This window comes from Capricornis sumatraensis, chromosome 3 (genome assembly GCF_032405125.1).
Source record: "Capricornis sumatraensis isolate serow.1 chromosome 3, serow.2, whole genome shotgun sequence".
Taxonomy (NCBI): Eukaryota; Metazoa; Chordata; class Mammalia; order Artiodactyla; family Bovidae; genus Capricornis; species Capricornis sumatraensis.
Genome location: NC_091071.1, coordinates 1,067,173 through 1,094,709, shown reverse-complemented (window position 1 = coordinate 1,094,709; position 27,537 = coordinate 1,067,173). Strand labels below are relative to the sequence as shown.

At 57.1% G+C, this 27,537-nt stretch overlaps 1 protein-coding gene across 1 annotated transcript in view; it reads left to right on the top strand.

The window, feature by feature from the left end:
• Positions 1-27,537, top strand: part of MAD1L1 (mitotic arrest deficient 1 like 1) — a 239,278-nt gene that overhangs the window by 146,387 nt on the left and 65,354 nt on the right. The window contains exons 13-14 of the mRNA XM_068968152.1: positions 7,746-7,802; positions 19,221-19,309. Coding sequence (XP_068824253.1) covers positions 7,746-7,802; positions 19,221-19,309 — 146 coding nt within the window. The remainder of the gene's footprint in view (positions 1-7,745; positions 7,803-19,220; positions 19,310-27,537) is intronic.

Sequence of the window (27,537 nt, the reverse complement as noted above, 5' to 3'; positions counted from 1 at the left end):
TGAGAACCCCATGAACAGTATGAAAAGGCAAAGACATAGGACACTGAAAGATGAACTCCCCAGGTCTCCAATATGCTCCTGGAGATCAGCGTAGAAATAACTCAGAAAGAAAGAAGGGACGGAGCCAGAGCAAAAACAGCACCCAGCTGTGGATGCGACTGGTGATGGAAGCAAGGCCGCTGCTGTAAAGAGCAATGTTGCATCAGCTCAGTTCAGTTCAGTCGCTCAGTCGAGTCCGACTCTTTGCAACCCCATGAATCGCAGCACGCCAGGCCTCCCTGTCCATCACCAACACCCAGAGTTCACCCAAACTCATGTGCATCGAGTCAGTGATGCCATCCAGCCATCTCATCCTCTGTCATCCCCTTCTCCTTCTGCCCCCAATCCCTCCCAGCATCAGGGTCTTTTCCAATGAGTCAACTCTTCGCATGAGGTGGCCAAAGTATTGGAGTTTCAGCCTCACCATTAGTCCTTCCAGTGAACACCCAGGGCTGATCTCCTTTAGGATGGACTGGTTGGATCTCCTTGTAGTCCAAGGGACTCTCAGGAGTCTTCTCCAACACCACAGTTCAAAAGCATCAATTCTTTGGCACTCAGCTTTCTTCACAGTCCAACTCTCATATCCATACATGACCACTGGAATTTAACTTGGACGACCATTATATCTACTACTGTGGGCAGGAATCCCTTAGAAGAAATGGAGTAGCCATCACAGTCAACAAAAAGAGTCCGAAATGCAGTACTTGGATGCAATCTCAAAAACGACAGAATGATCTCTGTTCATTTCCGAGGCAAACTATTCAATATCACAGTAATCCAAGTCTATGCCCCAACCAGTAACACTGAAGCTGAAGCTGAGCGGTTCTATGAAGACCTACAAGACCTTCTAGAACTAACACCCAGAAAAGATGTCCTTTTCATTATAGGGGACTGGAATGCAAAAGTAGGAAGTCAAGAAACACCTGGAGTAACAGGCAAATTTGGCCTTGGAGTACAGAATGAAGCAGGGCAAAGGCTAATAGAGTTCTGCCAAGAGAACGCACTGGTCATAGCAAACACCCTCTTCCAACAACACAAGAGAAGACTCTACACATGGACATCACCAGATGGTCAACACTGAAATCAGATTGATTATATTCTTTGCAGCCAAAGATGGAGAAGCTCTATACAGTCACCAAAAGCAAGACCGGGAGCTGACTCTGGCTCAGATCATGAATTCCTTATTGCCAAAATCAGAATGAAATTGAAGAAAGTGGGGAAAACCACTAGACCATTCAGGTATGACCTAAATCAAATCCCTTATGACTATACAGTAGAAGTGAGAAATAGATTTAAGGGCCTAGATCTGATAGATAGAGTGCCTGATGAACTATGGATGGAGGTCATGACATTGTACAGGAGACAGGGATCAAGACCATCCCCACAGAAAAGAAATGCAAAAAAGCAAAATGGCTGTCTGAGGAGGCCTTACAAATAGCTGTGAAAAGAAGGGAAGCGAAAAGCAAAGGAGAAGAGGAAACATATAAGCATCTGAATGCAGAATTACAAAGAATAGCAAGGAGAGATAAGAAAGCCTTCCTCAGCGATCAATTCAAAGAAATAGAGGAAAACAGTAGAATGGGAAAGACTAGAGATCTCTTCAAGAAAACTAGAGATACCAAGGGAACATTTCATGCAAAGATGGGCTCGATAAAGGACAGAAATGGTAGGGACCTACAGAAGCAGAAGATATTAAGAAGAGGTAGCAAGAATACACAGAAGAACTGTACAAAAAAGATCTTCACGACCCAGATAATCACGATGGTGTGATCACTCATCTAGAGCTAGGCATCCTGGAATGTGAAGTCAAGTGGGCCTTAGAAAGCATCACTACAAACAAAGCTAGTGGAGGTGATGGCATTCCAGTTGAGCTATTTCAAATCCTGGAAGATGATGCTGTGAAAGTGCTGCACTGAATATGCCAGCTAATTTGGAAAACTCAGCAGTGGCCACAAGACTGGAAAAAGTCAGTTTTCATTCCAATCCCAAGGAAAGGCAATGCCAAAGAATGCTCAAACTACTGCACAATTGCACTCATCTCACATGCTAGTAAAGTAACGCTCAAAATTCTCCAAGCCAGGCTTCAGCAATACGTGAACCATGAACTTCCAGCTGTTTAAGTTGGTTTTAGAAAAGGCAGAGGAACGAGAGATCAAATTGCCAACATCCACTGGATCAGTGAAAAAGCAAGAGAGTTCCAAAAAAACATCTATTTCTGCTTTATTGACTATGCCAAAGCCTTTGACTGTGTGGATCACAATTAACTGTGGAAAATTCTGAAAGAGATGGGAATACCAGACCACCTGACCTGCCTCTTGAGAAACCTATATGCAGGCCAGGAAGCAACAGTTAGAACTGGACATGGAACAACAGACTGGTTCCAAAGAGGAAAAGGAGTACGTCAAGGCTGTATATCATCACCCTACTTATTTAACTTATATGCAGAGGACATCATGAGAAACGCTGGGCTGGAAGAAGCCCAAGCTGGAATCAAGATTGCCGGGAGAAATATCAATAACCTCAGATGTGCAGATGACACCACCCTTGTGGCAGAAAGTGAACAACTAAAAAGCCTCTTGATGAAAGTGAAAGAGGAGAGTGAAGAAGTTGGCTTAAAGCTCAACATTCAGAAAACGAAGATCATGGCATCTGGTCCCATCACTTCATGGGAAATAGATGGGGAAACAGTGGAAACAGTGTCAGACTTTATTTTTCTTGGCTTGAAAATCACTGAAGATGGTGACTGCAGCCATGAAATTAAAAGACTTTTACTCCTTGGAAGGAAACTTATGACCAACCTAGACAGAATATTAAAAAGCAGAGACATTACTTTGCCGACTAAGGTCCATCTAGTCAAGGCCATGGGTTTTCCTGTGGTCATGTATGGATGTGAGAGTTGGACTGTGAAGAAGGCTGAGTGCCGAAGAATTGATGCGTTTGAACTGTGGTGTTGGAGAAGACTCTTGAGAGTCCCTTGGACTGCAAGGAGATCCAACCAGTCCATTCTGAAGGAGATCAGCCCTGGGATTTCTCTGGAAGGAATGATGCTAAAGCTGAAGCTCCAGTACTTTGGCCACCTCATGTGAAGAGTTGACTCATTGGAAAAGACTCTGATGCTGGGAGGGATTGGGGGCAGGAGGAGAAGGGGACGACAGAGGATGAGATGGCTGGATGGCATCACGGACTTGATGGACATGGGTTTGGGTGGACTCTGGGCGTTGGTGATGGACAGGGAGGCCTGGCGTGCCACGGTTCATGGGGTCAGAAAGAATCGGTCACGACTGACCAACTGAGCTGAACTGAACTGATGCTGTTGTAAATGGAACTGTTTAGTTTCTTTGTCAGATGGGTCCCTGTCGCCGTATAGAAACAGCTCTTGGAGGTCCGGGCGTGCGGGGCTGCGTTGCTGTGTGGGACTTCCTCTTGCGCTGGGCAGGGGCTCCGCTCGGTTGCCGCGTGGGCTTCTCGTGGTAGCGTCTCGTCTCAGAGCCTGTTTCATTTTGTTTCTGTTCTTTCGGCACCCTTGTCTGGCTTTCATATCGGTAACGCTGGCCTTGTGAAATGAATTTGAATGTGTTCCCTTCTTTTTGATTTTTTGGATGAGTTCAAGCAGGACTGGTATTAATACTTTTTTAAATGGTAAAGTTCGCCTGTGAAGCCCTGTAATCCTGGGCCTTTCTTTGTAGCAGGGTTTTCTTTTCCACTAATTCTTGGTGCTCGTTAGTGGTTTGCTGAGACCTTTTTTTCCTTAAGGCTTTCCTGATTGTGTGTTTCTAGGGGTTTGTTCCCACGTTGTCCAGCTTTCCGGTGTGGGGTGTTGATCACAGCAGCCCTTCAGTCTTTCTGTTTGTATGGCGTCCTTTGTCATGCCTTTGCTTTCATCTCTGATTTTATTTACTTGAGCTTTATCTTTTTTCTTAGTTCAGCTAGAAGTTTGTCAGTTTTGTTTCTCTGTTAAAAAGACGGCTCCTGGTTTTGTTGGCCTTTCCCACCTGGCCCCTGGGGGGTTGTCTGAACCCGTGTCCTCTGAGGGGATAACGCCTGAGCTGCTCCTTCACCTCGCGACACCCTCCGCCGGGTCGCTCCTCCAGGTCAGGAAGCCTTGGGGTTGGTCTCTGGTCTGGCCTCCCGCCCACGGTGATGTCTCAGAGACAGAGGGCTGGTGAGGAGAGAGCTCTGGAGGACGGGGGCTGAAGCCTGGCCCTTGCCCAAGTTCCAGGGCGCTGGAGCTGTGGTCCCAGGCCCACTGCCTGCAGGGTGAGCACCCCGCTGTCAGCAAGGGTGGACTGAGCCGGAATGGGGCCAGGCCCACCATGGACGTGCCCGTGGTGGTCCTGAGTGCATGGCGGGGCCCGGCTCGCTCCAGGCCTGGGAGACATTCGGTTCATCTGGGGCTCCTGAGGGGCGAAGGGCTCCATCCTGCGGCTGCCCTGGAGCCGCGGCTGCCCGCAGAGCCTGGCGCCAGGCCGAGCCCCGCACGCTGCTGCCCGCCCACTTACAGGCTGACGTGTCTGCGGCCTCAGGAAGCGCGGCGCACCCCTGCCTGCAGCCTGGCATCCACGAGGGCGGGGGCGCCGTCTGCCCCGTGTTCACTTCCTGGTGAAGGTGCGTCTGGGGTGCTGCCTGGATGTGCCCTTCAACTAGTATCTGTCTTTGTGATTTGTCACCATCCTCTGTGTGCAGTGAGCCAGAAGGCAGGGGCCTGAAGCTCCAGTCTCCTCCTGTCCCTGTGACCTTGGGCGTCGCCTGTCCTGCCTGCACTGGGCGGCGTCCATGCTGGGTCAGGGGCAGTTCTCACTCGGAGATAAAAGCAGCCCCTAGTGGTCTGGGTGCAGCCCTCCCCTGTGGCAGGCAGCGTGCAGGCCTGACGGCTCTGCGGTCACCGGACGCCTCCCGGTGATGGCCCCTGAGCTGGCCGTCTCCTCTGTCCACACACCTGCCCTGCCAGCTCCGCTCCACACAGCGCAGCCAGAGGGAGCGTGTCCCCCGAGGACTCAGGGCGGCTGTGCCTTTCAGGAAGCGCCCTGGTCTGGGCCACGTGAGGTGCCGTGGAGTCCCTGGATGGAGTCTCCATGCGTCCTGCTTTCTTCCCGTGTCACCGCGCTGTGCCCCCGTGTAAGGCTCACCCTGCAGGGTTCCCCCCCTCAGCACCACCTCGGGGTCCCCCCGGTTGCAGAGCGTGCCAGCTAGGCAACCACCAGTGCCTTGCTCCCCCAGGCGAGGAGCCGGGCAGGACAGTGAGGGCTCCTCCCGCCTCTGTGCCCACGTCCAGGCCCAGGCGTCGAGGCTGCGTGTGGCCTGCGGCCGCCCTCGTCCTGCACCCCCGGGTCTCCCGAGTGGCCGAGGTGGGGGTCTGGTGGCCCTGCCCCTCCCCGCAGCGGCCTCTGCGCAGTGTCCCGTCCTGCACATCCAGTCCCCAAGGCCCTGCCCAGGCCAAGGGTATGTGAGGACAGGAGCCAGTGTGGTGCGGGCCCGTCTCCTACGTTTCCATCCCTCAGACCCGAGTTCTGGGGGGCCTGCCAGGAAACTGATGTTTGCGGGGTTTTGCTGAGGAGGGAGGGTCGACCTGGCGCCTGCGGCTTCATTCTGCCCCCACCCCAGTAGCCTTCCCAGAGCCCAGGGGCCACAGCGGCCTGGTCCTGCCTCCTTGGCCCCCCTGGAGGCCGTCCTGACGTCTCCCCGGCCCCTGGGCTGCTCTGAGGAAGGGCTGCAGCCAGTGCTGGTGAGGGGCTTCCCCGCCGCCGCCTACCCCCTGCCCAGCCTCCGTCCAGCCTCTGTCCTGCCAGGCTTTGTCGGAGGCCTTCCCTCCTCCAGCCAAGGGCCTGGGGCACTCTCAGGGGCTCCGGCACTGGCGGACGCCGTGCTGTGTGTCCACTTGGCCCTCCCCGGGGCCCGTGACGGTCTGATTGCCTGCAGCGACGGCGCACGTCCTGCCTAGAATCCTCCGCTTGTGGTAACAGAACCGCCTCCCTTTCTCCCCAATTTGTCCTCCAGAGTGCTGGTGCCTGTATATTTTAAAGCTACTTTCTCACTGAAGTGTGACGCATGCACACACATGGATCACACGTCGGCACTGTCAGCTTGATGAGTATCCCCAGGCGGAGCCCCCAGGGTCCCCTGTTACCTGGTACTCCAGTCCCCCAGAAAGATGGAGGGGCCCCTGCCAGCCCCACGCTGTGCCCCGTCCCCCACCCCCGTCCTGTCGCCTTGGCGAATGTTGTGCTGGTCGGTGTCTGCCTCCTTGGGCATGGCCGGTCCCCTGGCCTCTTACCCGGGCACTGAAACTCCACCCTGCCCGGGTCCAGCCCCGGTGCATCCAGCATAATTCGAAGGGGAGATGGAATCGGAGTCCTAGGAATAAACATTTAATTACAGATATAAAGAGAGATTGGAAAGGAATAGTGTAGTAGGAAGATTAGTGGAGAAAAAGAGGCTGAATAACTTGGTTTACATGGAATACCAATCACCACCTACGTAGGCCACGGGCGTCTTTCCGTTCTCCCGAAGGAGAGGAAGCATTGAGGCCTCCCTGGTCCGATCTTAGAAGCCTAGGCAAAATTAGCAGGCTTGGTGAGTACCCACGTTCCAGATGGGAATTCAGCCAGAAGGGGAAAGAAAGAACGACACGGGGGAGTCAGTCTTTCCAGAAACTGATCCCATTTCTTTATTTTCAGGTTTGCTTATATACTTTTTGTTATACATAGGGATGAATACAGATGCGGGGTCAGCAGACCTGACCCTTGTCAAAATCAGGTGCTTCATATAAATGTATACAAAGGTCTTAGGGGTTTTACATCATCTTCTGGCCATGAGGCTTGCTGACATTTTATGGCCCTTTCTGATAACGGTCAGTCAACCAGAAAACTTATTTTTTCCAGGGGTGATATTTTTTCTTAAACCAGGCACCACCCTCCAAATAAAGTTGCATTCCTATAGGGTGAGGGTGTAGTGGGTTACAATCAAGAAAGGAATTTACTTAGCCTAAGGTTTAATATGATTGATCTTAAAGGTTAATACTTATTTCTCCTATATGCTAGTTATATTCATTATAAGGGCAGGGAATATGGAGATTTAGCAGCAAATATTGGCTCAACAAATGAAAAACCCTTCACCAATATAATTTCTAATCAACCCACTAACACTATACTAATAATTTTGTAACTTCTCAAAAGCGTCTGTATTTAGAAAGTTTTAAACCATCTCGTGCCTCTCACGGTTCGAGGCTGTAAACAATCACATGTGGCCGGACGAACCTGCTCAGGCAGGCCAGAGAACCTTCAGAGGAGTTTGTAAGTTGAAACGCTCTTGTCACGCCCAGGAAGTTTTATTAACTGGAGCTGCAAGTTAACTCCTTCTCCGAGAGAAATGGTGATGGGGGAGAGCCTAAGTAGGCAGACTCTGGTTTTGGGGGTAGATGCTCGGGAACAGGGGGTTTCCTGAGGCTCGATCCCGCCTTTGCGTATGCCGAAGCCTCCTTCCTCATGACCTTTGCGATGGGCGGAGTTCCTCACGCTGGCTCCCGGCACCACCGTGAATGCCCTCTCCTTCAGGCAGCTGCTCAGGGGTGGCCTCGGCCACTGCCCCTCCTTCCAAATGGGGATTTCGGGGCTCCCCAGAAAGTGGCGGGGGCACAGAGACGGCAGGTGTGGTCCCTTGCTCCCGGGGAGGAGAAAGCCCACTGACCTTCCTTCTGTCTTGTCTTGAAGGCTCAGCTGTCACAGGCGCTGGAGGAGCTGGGAGGCCAGAAGCAAAGAGCAGACATGGTGAGTCTCGATGCTGCGCCCAGTGGAGGCCTTTGTGGCCAAGGGGAGCCCAGGGCCCTGCGGGCACAGCCGAAGGACCGTTGACCGACTTCTTCATCAGAGACGCGGCTACCAGTGGGGAGGGGGGCTTCATGGTTGAGTCCAGACTCCCTGCCTGCTCCAGGCTGGGGTCCAAAGTGCCCCTTTCCCGAGGCCACACCAGCAGCGCGGACCCCACCCTGACCCTGCGGGGCGCCCCTCGCCGTGTGCGCACGGGGCCTCCAGCCTCGCGCGTCCTCTGTTTCTCTGCTGCCCCCAGTGCGGGCCTACTTCTGACGTCAGACCACGTCCGCTCTGTCATCCTCGCGGACATGACCCCGCTGGGCCTCGGCGCCCAGGGGAGACAGCGTGGCCGTGAGCGTCCTCGTCCAGTGCGAACTGTGAGCCGCTCTGGCGCCTGGTCTGGCGATACCCCTGGGCACAGGCAGGCCGTGCGGCGGAACTGGCATGTGTTGTCCGGTTGCCGTGCCCAAGGCCCCTCGCCCGCTAGCCGGGGCGCCCCAGGAGGCTGCTGTGGGCGGGGCGTCGGGAGCTCCTGTGGGCGGGGCCTCGGGAGGCTCCTGTGGGCGGGGCTCTGGGAGGCTGCTGTGGGCGGGGCCTCGGGAGGCTCCTGTGGCGGGGCTCTGGGAGCTGCTGTGGGCGGGGCCCTGGGAGGCTCCTGTGGGTGGGGTACCGGGAGCTCCTGAGGGCTCTAAGGGCTTTGGGGCTCCCGTCTGCAGTCGGAGTCCTGTCTCGGTGTTGGCGCAGCCAGTGGGGCAGACACAGGTGGGGGTGAGGCGCCCTTGAACGCGCCTTGTGACCCGCGGGCGGCCCCCCAGCTGTCGCCACCACTGCTGACCCTTCCTGTCGGGAGGGCTCCACCCGTGGGGGCCCAGGGGGCGTGGCGGGGGGGGTCGCCCCGCCGAGGAGTCGAGGGTGGGGAGGCAAGCGGGATCAGGGAGCTGGGTTCAGAGGATGACGCGGCGTTAGAGATGCAGCGGGCATGGGGTCCGGAACCCGGAGTCCCGGCCGGGAAGCACCCTGTGTGCTTACCCCTCTGGGTGGGCGTCGGTGCCCAGTGGCAGAGCCCAAGGCCGACCCCGCCTGGCTGCTCCGGCGCAGATGCCTGTCGGGGGTCGGGGTCGGCCCCACCTGAGGTGGAGAGGCTGTGCCCAGTGAGGGCCCCAGTCCCGTGTGTGATGGACGCCATTGGACAGGACAGGGTGGCCTGGGGCCTGGGGGAGCATTTCCTGAGGAGGCAGAGGACCGTCTGGACCCATGGGAGCCGCGACCGTGGACATCGCCTCCAGGAGCTGGGAGGGTAGGCTCTGGTGACAGGGAGCGGGGCCCCCCGGGGCCTCCCCACCTTCCTGTACTTGTCCGCTGACCTTGACTCTGGGGCTGGGCCCCGGGGGGCGTCCTTGAAGGCTGATGGCCCCTCCCACGAGGCCCTGGGGACGGGATGTAGTGCTTCCTTGCTGGGGTTGAGCTGGAGAGTGCCCCAGGGCACAGTTGCCCTGAGAAACCGAGATGAAGCCTTGAGGGCCACATGCCCACGTTGCCAGGCTGGGAAGCCTGCATGTCGCCCTTCCCCATCCCCGAGCTGCCCTTCCCCAGCACTGGGGCTTTTTTGGACGAGCTGGGTGCCCTCTCAGGAGGAGGGGGACAGGCCTGCTGTGCTTGCCCGCTGGGACAGTGGCCCTGCCTCATGGGGACTGCAGGGCGGTGTGCTTCCTCCTCCTTTCAGCTCGTGCAGTTTCTGCTCCTCGTGTGAAGCCTCCAGGGGCTTTGAAGTCCCTCCTCCACACCAGTCACACTGGAGCTTGCTGGGGGTGGGCAGCCAGGCAGGGGTGTTATTGCATGTCTCCCGGGGCAAGTCTGGTGTCAGCTACGGTGGAGAGCCTCCTCTGGGCCTGGTGCCCCAAATTCAGTGCCAGGCCCTCCCCGGGGGACCTCTGGGGACCGCTCTCCAGGAAGCATGCTTCCCTTGTGGCTCAGATGGTAAAGCGTCTGCCTACAGTGTGGAAGACCCGGGTTCGATCCCTGGGTCAGGAAGTTCCCCTGGAGAAGGAAATTGCAACTTATTCTAGTATTCTTGCCTGGAAAATCCCATGGACAGAGGAGCCCGGTAGGCTACAGTCCATGGGGTCGCAAAGAATCAGACACAACTGAGCGGCTTCACTTCACTTCCAGGAAGCAGCTTGTCCCAACGGTGCTGACCCATCAGAGGTCATGGAGTGCACGGCCTGGCTCTTGTCTGAGCCCAGAGGTGCGGTGCTGGTGGCCCCCGCGTGCACCCCTGGGGCGCTGCGGGCTCCTCTCACTGGTCCTTTCAGGCTTGTTGTTGGATCTGGGCCGTCGCTGTCTCCTCAGAGAGGCTTTTAATCTCTGCCTTTGATTGCCCCATCTTTAGCTATTTCGTGTTGTTTACTTCACTTCTCCCTTGTCTTTCCTTGTTAAAGGGAAAATGAGAAATGGCAGCGCCCAGGGGCCTGAGGGCGGGAGCGTGCGAGCCTCTGTTCTCGCTCCCGACTGGGTCCAGAGGGCCCTGCAGCCCCCGAGGACACAGGCTGGTGCAGGGTGGCGACCCGGGGCCTGACGCCCGTGGGCCAGTCCTCAGGGAGCGGATCGCCAGGAAATGCTTGGCTTTGGTTACAGGGGGCTTTCTGGTCTGATGTAAACCCCCCAGGGGTGGAGGAGTAAGAGGCTGGAGCGGGGGCTGTGACCGGAGCGCATGCTGAGGCTGGGAGGCCACAGTCAGCCCTCCCTCCCACGCCAGTGCCGAAGGCCTTGGTCCTGCCCGTCTGTTGCTGCCGTGAGAGGGCGTGCTCCTCTGGGTCTGGGCGGTGAGTAGCCTGCGTCCGGGGGCCCTGACTGCACCCCAGGGCCTCCATCTAGGACGGTTCCTGCTCCTGCTTTCCCAGCCCCAGCTCCCGGACCTGCTGTTCTCCGGCCCAAAGTCAGCTCACTAGGCAAGACGTTTGAGAAGAAATAAGCATCTTTAGGCAATGGCGGGTGACAGTACGAAGACACTTTGACTCTTTGTTAATAATCAGCAAGTTCATGCCGGTCCGTATGTGTGAGCACCGTTCACGTTTCTTTCTTTACGTGCGATTAATATCCCGAGGAAAGGCGTCCCCCACTGTAGCTGTGTCTTTGACACGCCTCGCCCTGATTAGCTTGGGAGGGCTGTGGCCGGAGGGGACTGGGCTGGACACCTGTGCTCGGGTCCCCGGCCCGCCTCCCAGGGCTCCTCCTGGAAGCGCCGCACCCGGGCGGCCTGGCGACCCCCTCCGCCTCCTGCCGCCTGCCTCCTCCGCTCTGTCTCCAAGTGGGCACAGTGGTCCAGGCTGTGAGCGCCCAGGCTTTGCCGTCCAGTGATCCATGCTTTACAGCCGCCTCCGTTGCCCATGCCCAGTGCAGCCAGGCAGGTTCCAGGGGCTCGCAGGCCTCCGGGGCTTTCCCCGCTCGGAAGCACCAGCGGCACTCGCTCTGAGTCCTGGGGCTCGAGCACAGATCACACAGGTGATGGGAGGGGGTTCGTAGCCCTGCCGGGCTGTGACCACCGCCATGGACCTTGCTGACGCTGCGTCATTGTCGACCGCAACGCTCAGGGCAGTGAGTCACCGGGAGGGGGGTGAACCGCCATTGTTCACCACTCACACTGTTGCCCGCCTGCGCCCCCCACCCGAACATCCGGCCTCATCACAGTCCTCCAGCGGAGCCAGCTGTCTTTCCGTAAATTATTAAAAGCACCTCCTGGTTCTGACCGGTGGTGAGTCATTTCACGTTCTGGATCTGTCCTGCTGTGACTGAAAAACGTCTGTCCTAGGTGGGCATGTCGGTAGGGCCCGTTGGTGGAGGAGACCACGGAGACCATGAGGAGCGGGCCTCCCCAGCCCTGGGCCCCTGCCCTGAGCCTCAGCGTCTGCTAAGAAAGGCTGCTTTCTCAGGAGCCTGGCCCAGAGGCATGAATCCACATGTGCAGGCCCACGCCGCTTAGGCTCATGTAGGTCAAGCCAGATGATGATTGAACCTGTGGCCTTGCGAGGTCCCTGCATCTCTGAGAGCCAGGCGGTGACGACAGGCAGAGGCCCAGGGTCCCGCTGGCCGGGCCTGGCGGAGCGCCCCCCATCTCTGCATGAGCGAAGCTCAAGCCGCTCTCATGGGCCCTGCGTGGCTGTCATAGTCACAGTGCGACCTTGGGCCACTTTCCTTCTCTGCGCCTTCTTAGCCGTCCTCCCACCCTCTGCCCCGGCTGAGGCCTGGTGCTCGCTCACCAGGTCTCGGGTAGGCCTCCCGTTGGACTCCAGCTGGCAGGTGGGTTCCCCTGGGAGGCGGCGGCTCCCTGCGGGTCTGTGCTGTAAGAGGTCTCTCTGTTAGCAAATGTACCTACTCCAGAAATGGCCTTCCAGGGTGAAACGCAGCCTGGACACGTTCTCCAGCAGGGCTTCTTTTTATCCGAGGCAATGGTGTGTCCCAGCTCAGGTCAGCAGCTGGCTGAGCCATTGCTGACAGCCTGTGGCCTTTTGCACCTGGCGTGGCCCCCAGGCTGAGGCGGAATCGACAAGGGGGTTGTTCCAGACCCTCCCAGGATGCAACACTCCACCCCCCCGACCTGAGACCTTCCTGGGTGCTCGATGGGTCCAGGCTGAGCACCCCAGGCCCTTCGGCCGGGGTCCCCTCTGATCTCAGTGTTCTCTCGTCTCCAAGAGGCTTGGGGCCCTGCCCAGTGGGGCTCGGGGGGAAGGCAGTGGCCTGGACCTCTGCAATGAGGGCCCTTGGGGGGCAGCTCTCCGTCTGTGGGGCTGGCCAGAGGCTGGGCTCCTTTGGTGAGACGTGTGTGACCCCTCAGGCTGGTGCTCACCAGCGGCCACGGTAGTTAGACTTGCTTTTGGGGGAGGGGGAGCACGTCCTCGCCCCCACGCCGGTTATTGCTTTGTGGGGTTGGGTACCACCCCTGGGCCCCAGCGGCACATCCTCTCGAATTAAACTGAAGTTCACAGGCTCTGTTTAAAGGTCGTGCCATACTAGCGAGCTCGCCTTGAGGACCATCAGCGTCCAGTCTCCTCGCGGAGAGGGAGGGAGGTGTCACCAGTGGGTCCAGGGCGGGATAGCGCTCTGCTGGGGTGGTGATGCCTACGGGGTGCCTGCCCAGCACCCACGGACCCAGAGATGCCAGCCTGGCTGCAGGGAGCAGGCCTGGTCTCTCTCGTCCTTCTTCCTGTTCGGTCCTTGGCCCTGGGGGCCGGTTGGTTTGCTGGGTCCTCAGGAGCCCCTCCTCCCTGCCCCCCACGCACCCCGTGGGCTCTGGCTTCCCGGCCTCTGTCTCTGCCCTGTCTCTGCCCCTCCTCCGGCTTGTGCCGTGTCCTGGACGCTCCCAGGCTGTGAGCTGGGCCAGCCTCGGGGCCCACCTCTCTGGGATCCTGGCGTTGCTGCCCACTGGTCAGTGTTTGCTCCTGGGGAGGCTCAGTCCCACCCAGGCCCTCCGTCTGTGACAGAAGCACCCTCTCCGGCTCTGGTGGGAGGAGGTGCGGGGAGCAGGGCTGCCCCCAGGTTCTGGACCTCGGGGCGACGCTGGGCCAGGTAGAGAGGCACAGGGCTGTGAGCACCTGGTTGCTCCGTGTCCCAGGGTGGAGCGTGGGCGAGGCAGGAGCAGGTCTCCAGGGACCGGCTTGGAGCTGGAGTTGCAGGCAGTCCCTGCCAGACAGCTCGGCCTCCTGGGGTCCTGTCCCTCCCCAGGTACTTCCAGAAAGGTCTGTCCTGGCCCTGTTCTCCCCCGACCTCCCTGGACCACCAGGCGCCTCTTCCAGAAGGGGGCAGTGTGTTGTTGCTTCAGAGTCACCCCCAGCAGAGACTTTGCTGTCAGCGACTGAGGCCAGGACTGGGGGCCCCTTGCCTGTTCCCTGCATCTGGGTCCCGTGCTCTGTGCCTCGGCCCCCCACCCCCGGGTCAGCTGCATGCTGCTCCTCGTCTGTCGGGACCTCCCACCTCCCCTGGAGCCGCCTCTGACCGACCCTGCTACAGAAGAGGCGGCGCTTGCTGGAGGGGCCGCTGCGGCAGGCGTCCTGAGCTGCCCGAAGGCCTTCGCCTCAGCCGGCCTGGGGGCTTCGCGGGTGCTGTCCCCGGGCCCTTCCCCAGGGATGGAGCTGAGCGGGAGGGTGAGTCCGGCCCTGGCCGGTTCACCAGACCCCGAAGCGAGGCTGGCTTGCGAGACCCAGCGCCCTCTGGTAGCACGGGTTTCCCTGGTGGTCCCCTGGTTGAGAATCAGCTTGCGGTACAGGAAACACAGGTTCCATCCTGGTCTGGGGAGATCTCACAGGCCGTGGAGCCGCTCAGCCCGGAGCCACGGCTGCTGAGCCCTTGCTCCCTGGAGCCCGTACCCCGCGAGGAGAGAAGCCTCCAAATGAGAAGCCCGCACACAGCAAAAAAGGCCTGGCCCAGCCAAAAATAAAAAATAAAACTTTCTAAAACTTAAAAAAATCCAAATGGAACTAGGACAAATAGCTTTCCTCTGATCACACTGTGATTAAATTTGAATTTAAAAGCACAACCAAAAGAAGAAATAGCACCTAATTCTTGAGAGGAAAAGACCAATAGCACAAGAGAGTCGGTTTTCATTCTTGGGTCTAAAATGGAGAAAATAGTCTTAATGGGAAGTCTTCCCTCCAGAGCCTGTGGGAAACAGCCAGACCTGCGCTGAGAAGAAAAGCCACAGGTTTAAATATTTGTGTCACTGAACAAGAAGGAGTGAATATGTGTGGATTAAACACCCAATCCAAGAACTTGGAAAAAGAAGACAGAATTAACCTTAGTAAAGACGTGCGAATCTGTAAAGATCAAAGCAGAAGTTAATGAGAAAGTGAAAAATGGTAGAAATAACAAATCCAAATGCCTGTGCTTTGAAAACAAATCAGTGAAACATATTAATTATTCACAATCCTAGTAAAAAATTAATACAAACCATCACCACCCAAACTAAGAAATAAGAGCAGTTAGCTTGGAGTTGCTGACTGGGCTGGGGCGGGTGAGGAGAGCATGTCCTTGGCGCCGTAGGCTCTGGTCCAACCTGGACGAGGCTCCCCGTGTGCAGCCACTCAGAGCCCTGGAGCTGGACACACAGGGTGAGCACTGCCCTGCATACGAGCCTCGCCTCACCGGTGAGGAGGAGAGCTGGAAGCGCGCGTCACAGCGAACCCTGGAGAGAGAATCACGAGGTCTGGGAGTCCCGTAAAAAGTTAGGAATTATGTCATGACTCTGTTTAAAGTGAAAACCTGAAAGAGATGAATCATTTTCTACGAAAATATAACCCATGAATACTGACTCCAGAAGAGAGAAATTTCAAACAGACCAGTTACTACCAACTTGTAAAAAAAAGAAAACCCGCCACCTCTGTGGCCCCGCCAGCAAACAGGAAGACACGGAAAGGCATGAGATGGAGTGTGAGCCCCAGGGAAACCCCGCTGCAGCTCCAGTGCCATCCACACTGCCCAGGCTGCCCGGGCACAGGGCAGGGAAGCACGGGTCCTATGGATGCCAATTCCGCAGGGGCCCGCCTGTGCCGCGTGCATCCACACGTGTCGGGACGGGACGTGCGCAGGCGCTCGGAGGTGCCATGTGCGTCCACGCGTGTCGGGAGGGGATGTGTGCAGGGCTTCTCCAGGACAGGCTGCTGCTCCCATCCTGGGCTGTCAGCTCACAGGACGTCTGCTCCGTATTTGCTAAAAACCCGCCTGACGAAGTCCAACACTCAGTCTTAAGATCCCGTGATAACATACGGGTGATTTCTCAGCACGAATGTGTTCATTTCAAGCGAAAACTGACACGCTCGCTGTAAATAGGAAGATGCTAGATTAGTTCCACCGAAGCCACCAAGCGGTCAGCGGTGTCCGGTATTAGAACCGTAGCCTGGTGCTCTGGAGATTGCAGCGGTCACTGTTGGGCAGGAAGAGACACAGGGCCGGTGCTGGGAAGGAGCAGGGACACGGCCGGGGCGAGCCGGTCTGCCAGCAGGCCTCACAGCCCACTCGAGACCCCTCGAGGCGGTGGGCGGCAGAGCCAACCCACGGGAATTTGACAGAGCCTGTGTCTACAGATGACAAGATGAGGAAAACCTTCCCTCCGACTCCAGTAGCAGTAAGATGCAGGTGGACGCAGGAGCCGCGGGTCCTGACGGACAAGCCGGCTCCGCCCTCGGCCGAGTCCTGGGATGTGCCCCAGGTTCCTGAGAGCAGGCGGTTTGGGTGCTTTTTTTAAATTAAGGGGTGGGCGGGGCAGGAGATAGAGGGCCCAGGATTCTTGGGGACAGGACTTCGGAAGCTGACCCAGTTACAGACAGGAAGCCCCGCTCCCTGGGGGCGAGGAGCCTTTCTGCACCACAGCGAGGGACAGGACGGCTGGCCCCGCCCTGAAGCCCAGCAGGACCCGTGGGGCCTTCCCGGTCCCCGCCTCTCATCCGTGAAGGACCTTTAGCTCCCAGGCTGTCCCCCAGTTCTAAAGAGCAAGTTTAATCAGAAAAGCAAGAAAACGCAGAAACAGAGGGAACCAGTCAAGCAAGACGGAACAGTAACGAGTTCAGCTCTAGCACGACGTGCAGGGCCTTCAGCTCCTCCTCGAGGCAGTGGGCAACTTCCTGGCCCGAGTGCTTGCGAGTCTTGCAGACATTGAGACCCCTGCCAGCTCGAAGGCGTTTACTTGGTGCTGGCTCCCTGCATGGGGGCCCAAGGCCAGTTGGATGGAGAAGGTTGATGGTGTTGGCGCCCAAAATACCCCCCCAGCCACTGCCTCACAGCAGAGCAGAAGAATGCCCGCAGGCCGCTCAGACACCCACAGCCCTCGCTGCGATCCCTGAAAGCCACTGGGGGTTCGGGGCCTTTGGCTTGAGCAGCCCGAGCTCGCCCCCCTCCACTTGGGTCACTGCAGCCTGTGAGCGACTGACGGCCGTGCGTTGTCCGGTGACGACGTCAGATGGGACTGCAGGCAGATTTGTGGCTCTGGGACTCAGCCTGCAGGGTCGGCTCATGCCCAGGGGATCTGCGTGTCTGAGCTGCCGGACGGGAAGCAGGTCAGACATTGGTTGGCAGGAGGGTGGCCGTCGGGCGGTTCCGGAAGCCGTGACGGTGAACTGGGCACTCTCTGTGTGCGGATCTGGAAATGCCTCTAAGTGTGCTACGTGAAAAAAATTAATGTACAGAACAAGGTTGGAATACTTGCAGAATAACGTTTTCATAAACAATAAATACATTTTAAAGAAGGGAAGAACGTCAGCCTTGTAACTGGTAAATGCGTGAGCCTAGCCTGGGGTCTGCAGGCTGGGAGAGGAGCCGGGCAAAGCTGGGGGGAGGCGTCTCCACCGCCCCCGTCTGAGTGTGATTCCTGAGGCTGCACAGCACCGGCGGGTTCCAGGACGAGGTGTGCAGTCCTGTGGCAGGGCCTCCCCCCCCCCGCCCCATGCCCTGCTGCCAGATCAGCCCTCGCCTGCATGGAGCAGGGACCAACCCAGACCAACTGCCGGGCCCACATTCCCCCAGGGGAGACCCTTCCAGGTCCAGGGAGGTTTGTGTCCGCTGGTCTGTTTGATTGGCGGGCACCATTGGGACGGGGGGCTCCTGGGTGACCACCACCAGCCGCCAGGTAGGAGGTGCGGATGGCATCAGAGGGGAGGGGCTGGACACTCGGGGACAGCAGCGCACGGACAGCTTGGTTCCCAGGAGGAGCTTTGTCCAAGGCTCCAGCTTCTGAGCAGAGGTCTGGGGGCCTCTGGACACGGTGGATGCCGCTGCCCCTGAACATGGCCGGGTGCTGCTCTGCCCGTGACGCCACATGGCACAGGCGTCATTGGTGCCGGCTAGTGAATCCGGCCGTCGCCCTGACGAAGGGGCCACACCGAGGGCACCTCCCACCTCTGGAGGGGCTGCAGCTAGTGTGGCGGGCACTGGGCCGTGTCCAGTGCCAGGAGAGGCGGAGGAGTTGGGTGTGGGCCTGCATGTAACTCAGTTCCGCCGAGGCTGTTCTGGGAGCTGGTCCCCAGGGTGCTTGCGCTTGGTCTGCACTCCGGCAGGCAGGCTCAGGTCCCCTAGGCCCGCTGGCCCATTTAGGGGCGGGGTCTCCTCCAGGGACCTAATGGCTGATCGGGGCGTCACATGACTGGGTGTCTGGGGCCCAGGAATCCCTCAAGTCAGGCCACCCAACGAGGCCCTCGGAGGACTGGCCTGGAGAGCTTGGTGCAAGAGGCAGCGCAGCAGGCGTCAGCCTGGCCATAGGACCCTGCGTTGGGGACGCCGCTTCACTCCCAGCCGGGGCCTGCGGCTGGCATGGACCCCACGAGGAGCCTTCCTGGCATCCCGTCCCCTCGGGGGCTCGGTGAGGAACTAGACGGGGTTAAGGTCCTCCTTGGGCGTCAGGATAGCCAGACCAGCAGGAGTCCCCGGGTGGGGCAGCGGGCCAAGAAGGGAGATGGCCGGTGCCGGCCAGGAACAGCCAAGCTGGGTGACAGTGACCCGCACGCGGGGGACCGGGCTGGCTGGGGTCCAGGATGGCGGGCCTTGGAGGTGGGCTGGGGAACGGCTGGAGGCCAGCGTGGGGACAGTGCTCCTGTGCCTGTGGCCGGCCGCCTGGCCTGGGGTGTCCTTCCACCTGCTGTCCCATTGGGGCCCTCAGAGCCCAGGGCAGCTCTGGCCGAGCGCGCTGCCCACAGCTGGGCCCATCCCGCCCCACGGGACCGCCCGCCCCGCCCCTGTCCCCCTCGGGACCGCCCGCCCCGCCCCTGTCCCCCTCGGGTCTGCGGCTGGGTCTCCGCCCTGCTCTGCAGCCTCATCTTACCCCCACCCCCACCACGTGTTACAGCCGCTCACTTCCTCGTTGCCTTCCGCACAGTCTGTGCGACTTGACGTCCAAAATAAATAATGGATCAGGACTATTGGGACCGATCAGAGCGCTGCAGCGCTGAAATACGTTCTTTCCGGCTGCTGGGTCCCCTTGCCCCAGATTCTGAGGTTTCCCCTCAACGTGACTGTGTCTCCCTCCAAGGCTGTTGTGGAGACAAGAACTAAAACACTGAAGCTGTGCTTGAGGGAGGCCTGGCAGCAGACGGGAGCTCAGAGAGGAGGGTCTTCTAACCTGCCCCTCACAGGGAAGTGGCTGCGCCCCTGGGCTCCTGGGGCCCGTGGTCCAGGCTGATTTCTCGCCTGTGTTTTCCGGGCCCCTGGTCCAGGCTGACCTCTCACCCCATGTCCCCCGGCTTGTGGTCCAGGCTGACCTCTCGCCCCGTGTCTCCCAGGCCCATGGTCCAGGCTGACATCTTGCTCGTGTCTCCTGGGCCTGTGGTCCAGGCTGACCTCTCATCCCGTGTCTCCCGGACCCCTGGTCCAGGCTGACCTCTCACCCGTGTCTCCTCACAGCTGGAGATGGAGCTGAAGATACTGAAGTCGCAGGCGGGCCCGGCTGAGCAGAGCTTCCTGTTCTCCAGGGAGGAGGTGAGCTCGCTCAGGTGCGTCTTGCCCTGCCCTGCCCTGTGCCCCCCCCGCCCCGTGCCTGGCCCCCCTGTGCCCCCACCTCTGTTGCCCGCCATGCTGTCTTCACAAGTTTGCCCTCTCCGGCCCTGCACCGGGTTGGCCGTTGCTCAGCAGCCTCCTCCTGCCCCGAGCCTGGCAGACAGCAGGGTGCCCCGCATGGCGCTCTCTGCAGGGACCTGACTCTGCTTCACCTGCGGGCGTGCGCGCATGACGACAGGAGGTGTCTCCTGCCTCCCCGCCTCAGAGGAGGGCACAGCTGCAGAGGGACGTGGGCCCTCGGCCACCACCCACGACCTGGGCAGAAGCAGGACCCGCCCCCGCGGGCCTGGGCCTGGTGTGTGAACCACGGCGAGGGTGAAGCTGCCCCTGGACCCTGGTGCCCCCGGCTGAGGGCTCGGTCTGGAGGGGAGCTGTTGTGGGAGCCCTGCGTTTGATCACGGAGGCTTCTGCAGCCCCACGCCCCTCCCGACCTGGGCCGCTGCGCTGGGAGGAAGCCCACTTGCCGGTCAGCAGGCCTCCTCTGCCTGCCTGCAGACACCCTCGGGAGCACAGCTGCTGCAGCCGCGTTTGGGCCCCGGGCCTGCTGCCCCCCCTGCTGCCCGCTGCAAAAACCGGGGGGTGTCCCAGCCGGGGCTGTGCCCAGCTGCCGCTCCTGCACTGACCCTGCGGCGGGCGGGAGGGGCGGCCTCCCCCAGAGCAGAGCCTCGGGCCCGGGGTCCTGGCCTGCCCCGCGCTGCTGTCCGGAGGACGGAGGGCCGTCTGCTGTCCGGGGTGCTGAAACGTCACAGCCGCGCTGCTGTGTTTCTGGTGGCCTTTCAGCGTGGCGTCTCTCGCTCTCCAGCTCCTGGAAGGTCCCTCAGTGACTCACCGGTCATTTCTCCTCTTCCGTTTTCTCCGTTGTTTCTTTCTGAAGCTGTTGCTTAGATGTTGAACTTTCTGGATGCTTTCTGTTATAAAAACACTTTTGATGCTATTTTCTATCATTGGGCTTTACTTTCTATAAAATGTTCTCAAGTTATCAGCCCGTTCGTCCTCTATTGCTCTTTGATGCCACGATGGGGCTTTCTGAAGTCTCCTTCAGCCCAGACCCCCTTCTCTCTGTGCTGCTTCCTCCGTCAGCGTGGTGGCTTGGGGGAAGGCCTCCTGCTGACGCTGCGCCTGCGGTCCTGGCAGTCCTGGTGGTCCGCCTACAAGCAGGGGGCACCGACCCCCCCGGGCCTGCCTGGGCCTGACGGACTCTGCGGGCGGCTTCGCTAGGTCTACCATGGCCGTTTCACGGGGACCCCTCGTGTCTTCAGGGAAGAGCCCCGTCTGGAGGTGGGCTGCCGGCTTCCAGGTGCAGAGCCGCGGCAGGACCAGGCTTTGGCGTTCGTGGACACGGCCCTTCAGTGCCCTGCCAGCTGGGGCAGCTTGGCCCTCCAACGGGTGTCCCTCTGCTCCAAGACCTGCTCTCTCCTCTCTCAAGAAAATAAATCTCTGGTCTTCAGCGGGGGGTGAGGTCCTGCAGCTTGGTGCTTGGCGTGTCCGGGATGCAGTAAAACCCATCCTACCTGGAGTCGGGATGAGACAAGACCATCGGCAGACACCGGCGCCACGGCGGCTCAGGCGGGGAACTGCCTGATGAGGGTTTTACAGCAGCAGCATGAGAACGCTTCTGCAAACAGTTACACATCCTCTTTAAACAAGTGATACATTTCAACAAAGAAATAAACATCATCGTGTTTTTTTTTTTTTAAGAATCAAATGTAAATTATACCCCTGAAAAATACAATAACCAAAATACAAAACCCCCCAGGTATGCCCCACAGTAGACTGCCAGGCCAGTAGAAACCCCTCAGCAGAGCAGCAGGGAGACAGACTGCGCGCAGCCAGGAGCAGAGCCTCGGGGACCCGTGGTCGGGAGACAGAGCGGGGCCTCGCGTAGCTGCGGCCCCAGAGGGGAGAAGGGCGCTGAGGCGGAGAAGAAACCCTGAGAAGTGATGACTGCCCGTTTCCCAAATCTGGTGAAGGGCATGAAACTACAGGTTTAAGAAGCTCAGTGGACCCCTTACATCCTAAAACCCAAGAAACCCGCACCATGACATGTGCTGATCAACCTCCTGAAAATTAATCACAAAGGAAAAGTCTTGAAAGGAGCTGCAGAGAAACAGTATTATCTGTGGGGACATGGATCAGAGCGGCAGCGAGTTTTTCATCTGAAACTGCAGAAACCAGAGGAAGCGCACAACACTTTTCAAGCTTCTGAGAGAAAAGAACTGTCAGCCAGTGGAAACATCCTTCAGGGATGAGAGAAAAATCAAGACGCCCTCCGCCGGAGCGAAGCTCAGAGAATTTGTCACCAGCAGACCTGCCCTTAATGAGCGTCGGAGGAAGCTCCCGGGCAGGAAGGGCACAGTGAGAGAGGAAAGCCTGGAAATTCCACGGGGAAGGGACAGCGGCATGGGCGAAAACGGGGGGGACGCGGTGGGGTGGCAGGCTGGCCTCGCGGTTCTGTGAGATCGTCCCCGAGGGTGGAAGCCTGGAGCGTCCCACGATGCTGGTGCTCGGCACACGTGGTGGCAGCCTTGAGCCCGCCTGATCTGACAGCAGGCAGGGGGTCTCAGCACCAGGAAGCCACATCACGTATGCTCATCTCCATGCTTCCAGCGACAGTAAGAAATGCGTACAACGCCGTGTATCCAAAATGCTGCAGAATGAGATTCTAGAAAGTGGCCAAGGAACCCACAGGAAGGCAGAAGGGAGACAGAGGGAACGAACAGGGAACATAAGTGAAGCCGCAGATGTAGTCATCGGGAAATAAGTTGCATTTAATGTGAACGATGTGAACACACTAACTACGAGGCAGATTGGCAGCGTGGATACAAACACACAACCCGGTTACATGTCATCTGCAAGACTCACTTCAGCCATGACAACATGGGTAGGTAGAAAGTAAAAGAGCAAGAAACGACGTGCGGGGCACGCATGAGTGTTTTCAAAGTAGATGTGGCTTATGCTGGTAGAACAATGTCAGGTAAGATTCGGCGGACCAAAAGGGACCCTGTGAGAGGCTCCGTCTGCACAGAAGCGTAACTTCCAACTCACGAAGCTGAGTGATGAGCTGGGAGGAGGCGTGGGCAGATCCACCTGTGCGGTCAGGGCCTGGCATGGTGCCCCCAGGAGCAACAAGACTGACCCGAAAAGCAACAGAGATGCGGAAGGGGCTGAGCAGGGCCCGGGCGACGTCCGCAGGAGGCACGGTGGGCAGACTGCACCCAGCTCGCGGAGCACGTCCCGGAGAGTCAGCTTCATCCCCCGTGTGTTCTGTGTCCAGAAGGAGCTCAATCCGGAAGTCAGTGCCAGGAGAACCCAGGGGAGTCTCCTGGCATTTGGAGATTAAACACACTGTTAAACAGCCCGTGTGTCAAAGAGGACGTCTCAAAGGAGAGAGAGAGACAGCCAAGTGATGGTGAAAACGGACCCGTGAGAGTCTGTGGTTCGGGCAGTGGGAGAGCAGGCAGGCGTCTGGTTTATAATCCAGTCTCCAGACCTTGGAAAAAGAAGGGCACAGGGAGCCCAAAGCGAGCAGAAAGGAGGGGCTCGTAAAGAGCGAATTTAATGGAAGGAGAAAACCAGAAAATTACTGAAGCAAAAAGCCAGTCCTTTGAAAATCAATGAACCTCCAGCAAAGGTGACAAGTATGAAAGAGACACGGTGCGTCGGTGCCTGGAAGGACGGGGGAGCCTCTGCAGGCCCTCCCGCCGCTAGAGGATGTGGGGGTGTTACGAGCAATTCATGCTCACAGAGTCGTCAGCTTGGGCCCGATGGACTGCTTCCTCAAAAGCCAGGGACTCGTGCAGCTCATCCGAGCTGAGCTGGATGGTCCGCGGCATCCTGTGTGTGTTGTGTGAGCACTCACTCATATCTGACTCTGTGACCCCAAGGACTGTAGCTCTCCCGGCTCCTCTGTCCGTGGGATTTTCCAGAGGATACTGGAGTGGGTTCCCATTTCCTCCTCCAGGGGATCTTCCCGACCCAGGGATTGAACTCACGTCTCCTGTGTCAGCAGGCGGACTCTTTACCACTGAGCCCCCTGGGAAGCCCCCCTGCGTCGTCCTGCAAACGTTGCAACCTTGAATTCACGATTACAGTGCTTCCCCCAGGGGATGTTGCCAGGTCTGTGCCTTGTCTCTAGAGAACTGTAAACGTTGAGAGGATAAGTAGCATCAGCTTTACACAGTCTGTTTAGACGGTGGAGGAGGAGGTGGCCCGGCTTGTGGGGGGTCTCCAGAGGGACGTTGGTGAGCTCGTGGCGGTGGTGGCCGCGGGTGTGTGCACGCGTGGCGGCACCCGTGGGGCCTGTGCTCCGTGAAGAGGCCGTGGGCCTCCTCCTAAGTTTGTGCAGGTTCCTGCAGTTCTTTCCTGAGGAGTGGGGGATTGAGACTCCAAGCTGCTTTCAGAAGTGACTCCCTGTGACGCCGCTCCCGAGACCTTCTGGGCTGTTAGTGGTGGGAGCTTCTCGGCATTTCCATGGCTGGCCCAGGGCTTAGCTCTCTTGTGCCGTTTACCGCTCTGCTGCCAACTATGCTTCCAACTTCTAAGGTGCTCCGGGCGCTGTCGCTCCTGTTTCCTTTGTCTCTTCAGAAGCAGGCCTCACCAGAAGTCAGGGAGATCTATGCTCTCACTTTAAAGAAATTTTGAGAGAGCTTGCACTTACGTGTGACTGTAGAGGCCGCCATCTCCACCTGACGTCTCCGGCGATTTTCCTGTGCAGAAGCGTTTCACGCACAGTGAAGCCCGCACCGCCGGAAGCCCGACTCCCCCTCTGTCTTGTGGCACCTCCCCGCATCTCTGCAGCCTTCCTGTAAACGCTGGCGCGTGGTTTGTCTCCTGCTACAGTCGACTGCTCCCCTTTCAGACCTTGAGTTACTTCCTGTTTTCAGCTGCTGAGAACAAGCTGTGATGAATATCTCTGCGTGAACCATCGCCCGTGCTTTTACATACACACACGTGTGTTTTCTGGGTCTCAGAAATCCAATGGTACTTACATGTAGGATTCTGCTGCTTGTGGTTTTGAAACCAGGACACCCCCCCACTGCCCCCGTCAGCAGCTGTCGTAATCATTGCACCGAAACCGCTGCCGTGCGCCCGGCGCTTTCTGTGGGTCAGGCTCTGCACCCCGGGCTTTCCCTTCAGTACCAGCCCTGAGGGATTTTAACACCCGTGTCGTTGAGGCGCACTCCACATACAGCAGGGCGTGTCCCTGTCAGTGCCCAGCGTCTTGGGGCACCAGGTGGGGCTGTGGGCATCGCCCCCCAGAGGGCAGGTCTCGGACAGCCTGTTGCCTTTGGCCAAGCGCACACACTGATTGGACTTCCCTGGTTGCTTAGTGCTGAAAAGCCCTCCAGCCAACGCAGGAGACACAGGCTCGATCCCTGAGTCAGGAAGATCCCCTGGAGAAGGGAATGGCAACCCACTCCAGTATCTTGCCTGGAAAAATCCCACAGACAGAGGAGCCTGGCGGGCTACAGTCTGGCGTCGTAGAGTCGGACGTGACCGAGCAGGCACGCACGCAGAGGGTACGGTGAAAGCTAGTCTGCCTTTCCTGATCACCACATTCCTTCAGATCTGAAGAACGTCAGTGATCAAATACTCCTTCCACCCTCCCACCCCCACCGGACACCACAGTCACACTTGCAGATACGTGCCCCTGCTCATAATGACCACCCCGATAAGCTCCAGAATATACAGTAGGCGGCCTGCTGTCTTCCACTGCTAAAATTATTCTGTGCCTGTTGTTCAGTCACTCAGTCGTGTCCGACTCTGCAGCCCGTGAACTGCAGCACGCCAGGCTTCCCTGCCCTTCACTGTCTCCTGGAGTTTGTTCACACTCTTGTCCATCGAGTCGGTGATGTCATCCACCCATCTCATCCTCTGTTGCCCCCTTCTCCTCCTGCCCTCAATCTTTCCCAGCATCAGGATCTTTTCCAGTGAGTCGGCTCTTCTCATCAGGTGGCCGAAGTGTTGGAGCTTCAGCTTCAGCATCAGTCTTCCCAGCATCAGATTGTCTTTTTCTTGGTGTACAGTCCCAGGCATTTCAATTACTTGCCCCTTGACCGGAGCACAGACTGATGAGGTCGCTTCAAAGCCCCCTCCTGCCGTCAGCTTGTGATCGTCTCCGCACGCCCGCGGTCCTGCTGCAGCCTCTGAAGAGGCTGCCCTCTTCCCCACAGGTCCGTTCCTTTCTCAGTAATGTCCTATAAATGCAGCCCTACAGTTTTACTCTTTAGAGACCAGCCGCTTTCACTGAGCATAAGTGACATTCCTCCACGGTGTTGTCACCATGAAGTCCCTTATTTTCTGGTTGCTGCAGCTTTCTACCAGGTTTGGAAATCAGGAAGTACAAGTTTTCCCAATTTGTTCTTTTCCAAGGTTGTTTCAACTCCTCTGATGTCTTAACCATTGTAAGTCTTCCTATCCATGAACATGGAATATCTCCTCATCTGTTTAGTTTTTCTTTAATTTCTTTCAGCAACCTTTTGCAGTTTTCAGTATACAAATCTTTTACCTCCCTGGGTCAATTAAAAGCTAAGTAGTTTGTTCTCTTTGACGCTCTTGTAAATGGACTGATTTTGTTAAATTCCTTTTTTCAGATTTTTCATTGCCGTTGTTTAGAAATATAGCAGATTTTTATCTATATTGAAACATATTAATCATTTCAGCCAAAGATTTGTTGATTTTGTTGATCTTTTCAAATAACCAGCTTTTGGTTTTCTTGATTTTCTTACTGTTTTTCTGTTTTCTGTGTCATTTATCTCTGTTCTAGTCTTTATTATTTTCTTCCTTCTAGCTTTTGAGTTCAATTTGCTCTTCCTTTCATAATTTCTTAAGATGTTACTCATGTTATTGATTTGAGATCCCCCTCTTCCCTGGTGGCTCAGACAGTAAAGAAACTGCCTGCAGTGTGGGAAACCTGGGTTCAGTCCCAGGGTCGGGAAGATCCCCTGGAGAAGGGAACGGGTACCCGCTCGAGTACTCTGGCCTGGAGAATTCTGGGGACAGAGGAGCCTGGCCTACAGTCCATGGGGTTGCGAAGAGTAGGACACGACTGAGTAACTTCCACTACTTCACCTTCTTTTAAAATGTAGGCTTTTCAGGCTATGAATTGCCCAAGAGCCGTGCGTCAGTGGTCTCTCGTGTCTCGTTCTCGCGTTATTTTCTCATTTCTTCTCTGGCCTGTTGCTGAAGCCTGTTGTTTAGCTCTCGCATACTTGTCTTCCAGTTTCTGCTCCTGTTACTGGGCTTTACTTTCATCTCATTGAGTTAATTCCATTCGATCGATAAATTTAGCTTGCTGAGACCTGTTCTGTAGCCTGACACGTGGTCTCTTCTGGAGAACGCCCGTGTGCACTTGGCTAGAACATGTCCTCTGCTGTTGGTCTAACTGAATCGCAGGTTCCCAAGCATTCCACTTCCGGCGGTAGCTGCTCCTTTTTATAACTGGGTAGTATTCCACTGGTGGATAGACCAACGGAAACAAATGCGTCCGTTCACTTCCTGAGGGATATCTGTGTTGTTTCCAGCTCGGGGCAGCTATGACCGGAACTGCTGCAAACGTGTGTGTGCAGGTTGTGTAGGGGCAACGATTTCTATTTCCCTCGGGTAGCTACCGCAGAGTGGCTTTCTAAGTGATGTGTTCAGTGTGTGTTTGGCTTTGGAAAATAGTTTGATGGTTATTTAAACAGAACTGTGTGAGACTTTGGGTTCTTCTGTCTCAGCACTTGGTATTGTCAACATTCTGACTTTATTTAGCCCTTCTGCTGGGGGTGTGATACTGCATTCACTGGCTGTCTTACCGTGGCTTTTCACGTGTATTTTCCAAATGGCTAATGATGCTGAACAGATTTTCATTAGTTGCAGCCTGTTTTAACATTTTTGGTGAGATATCTGTTTAAATATTTAGTTGTTTTTTTCTTGCTGCTGTTCTATTTTTTTTGACTTATTGTTGAATTTTGCAATTTCTTTATTTATAGTGGATATGTGTTTGTCAAATATGTGCTTTGCAAATATTTTCTTTTGGTCTGTAGCCTGTTTTTTTCATTATCTTCCCAATGTCTTTAACAAAAGTTTTAAATTTTGAAAAAGTCCAATTTATCAACTTTTAGATATTGAGTCTGAAAACTGCTTGCTTAGCCTTGCATATCAAAGATGTTCTGCTATGTTT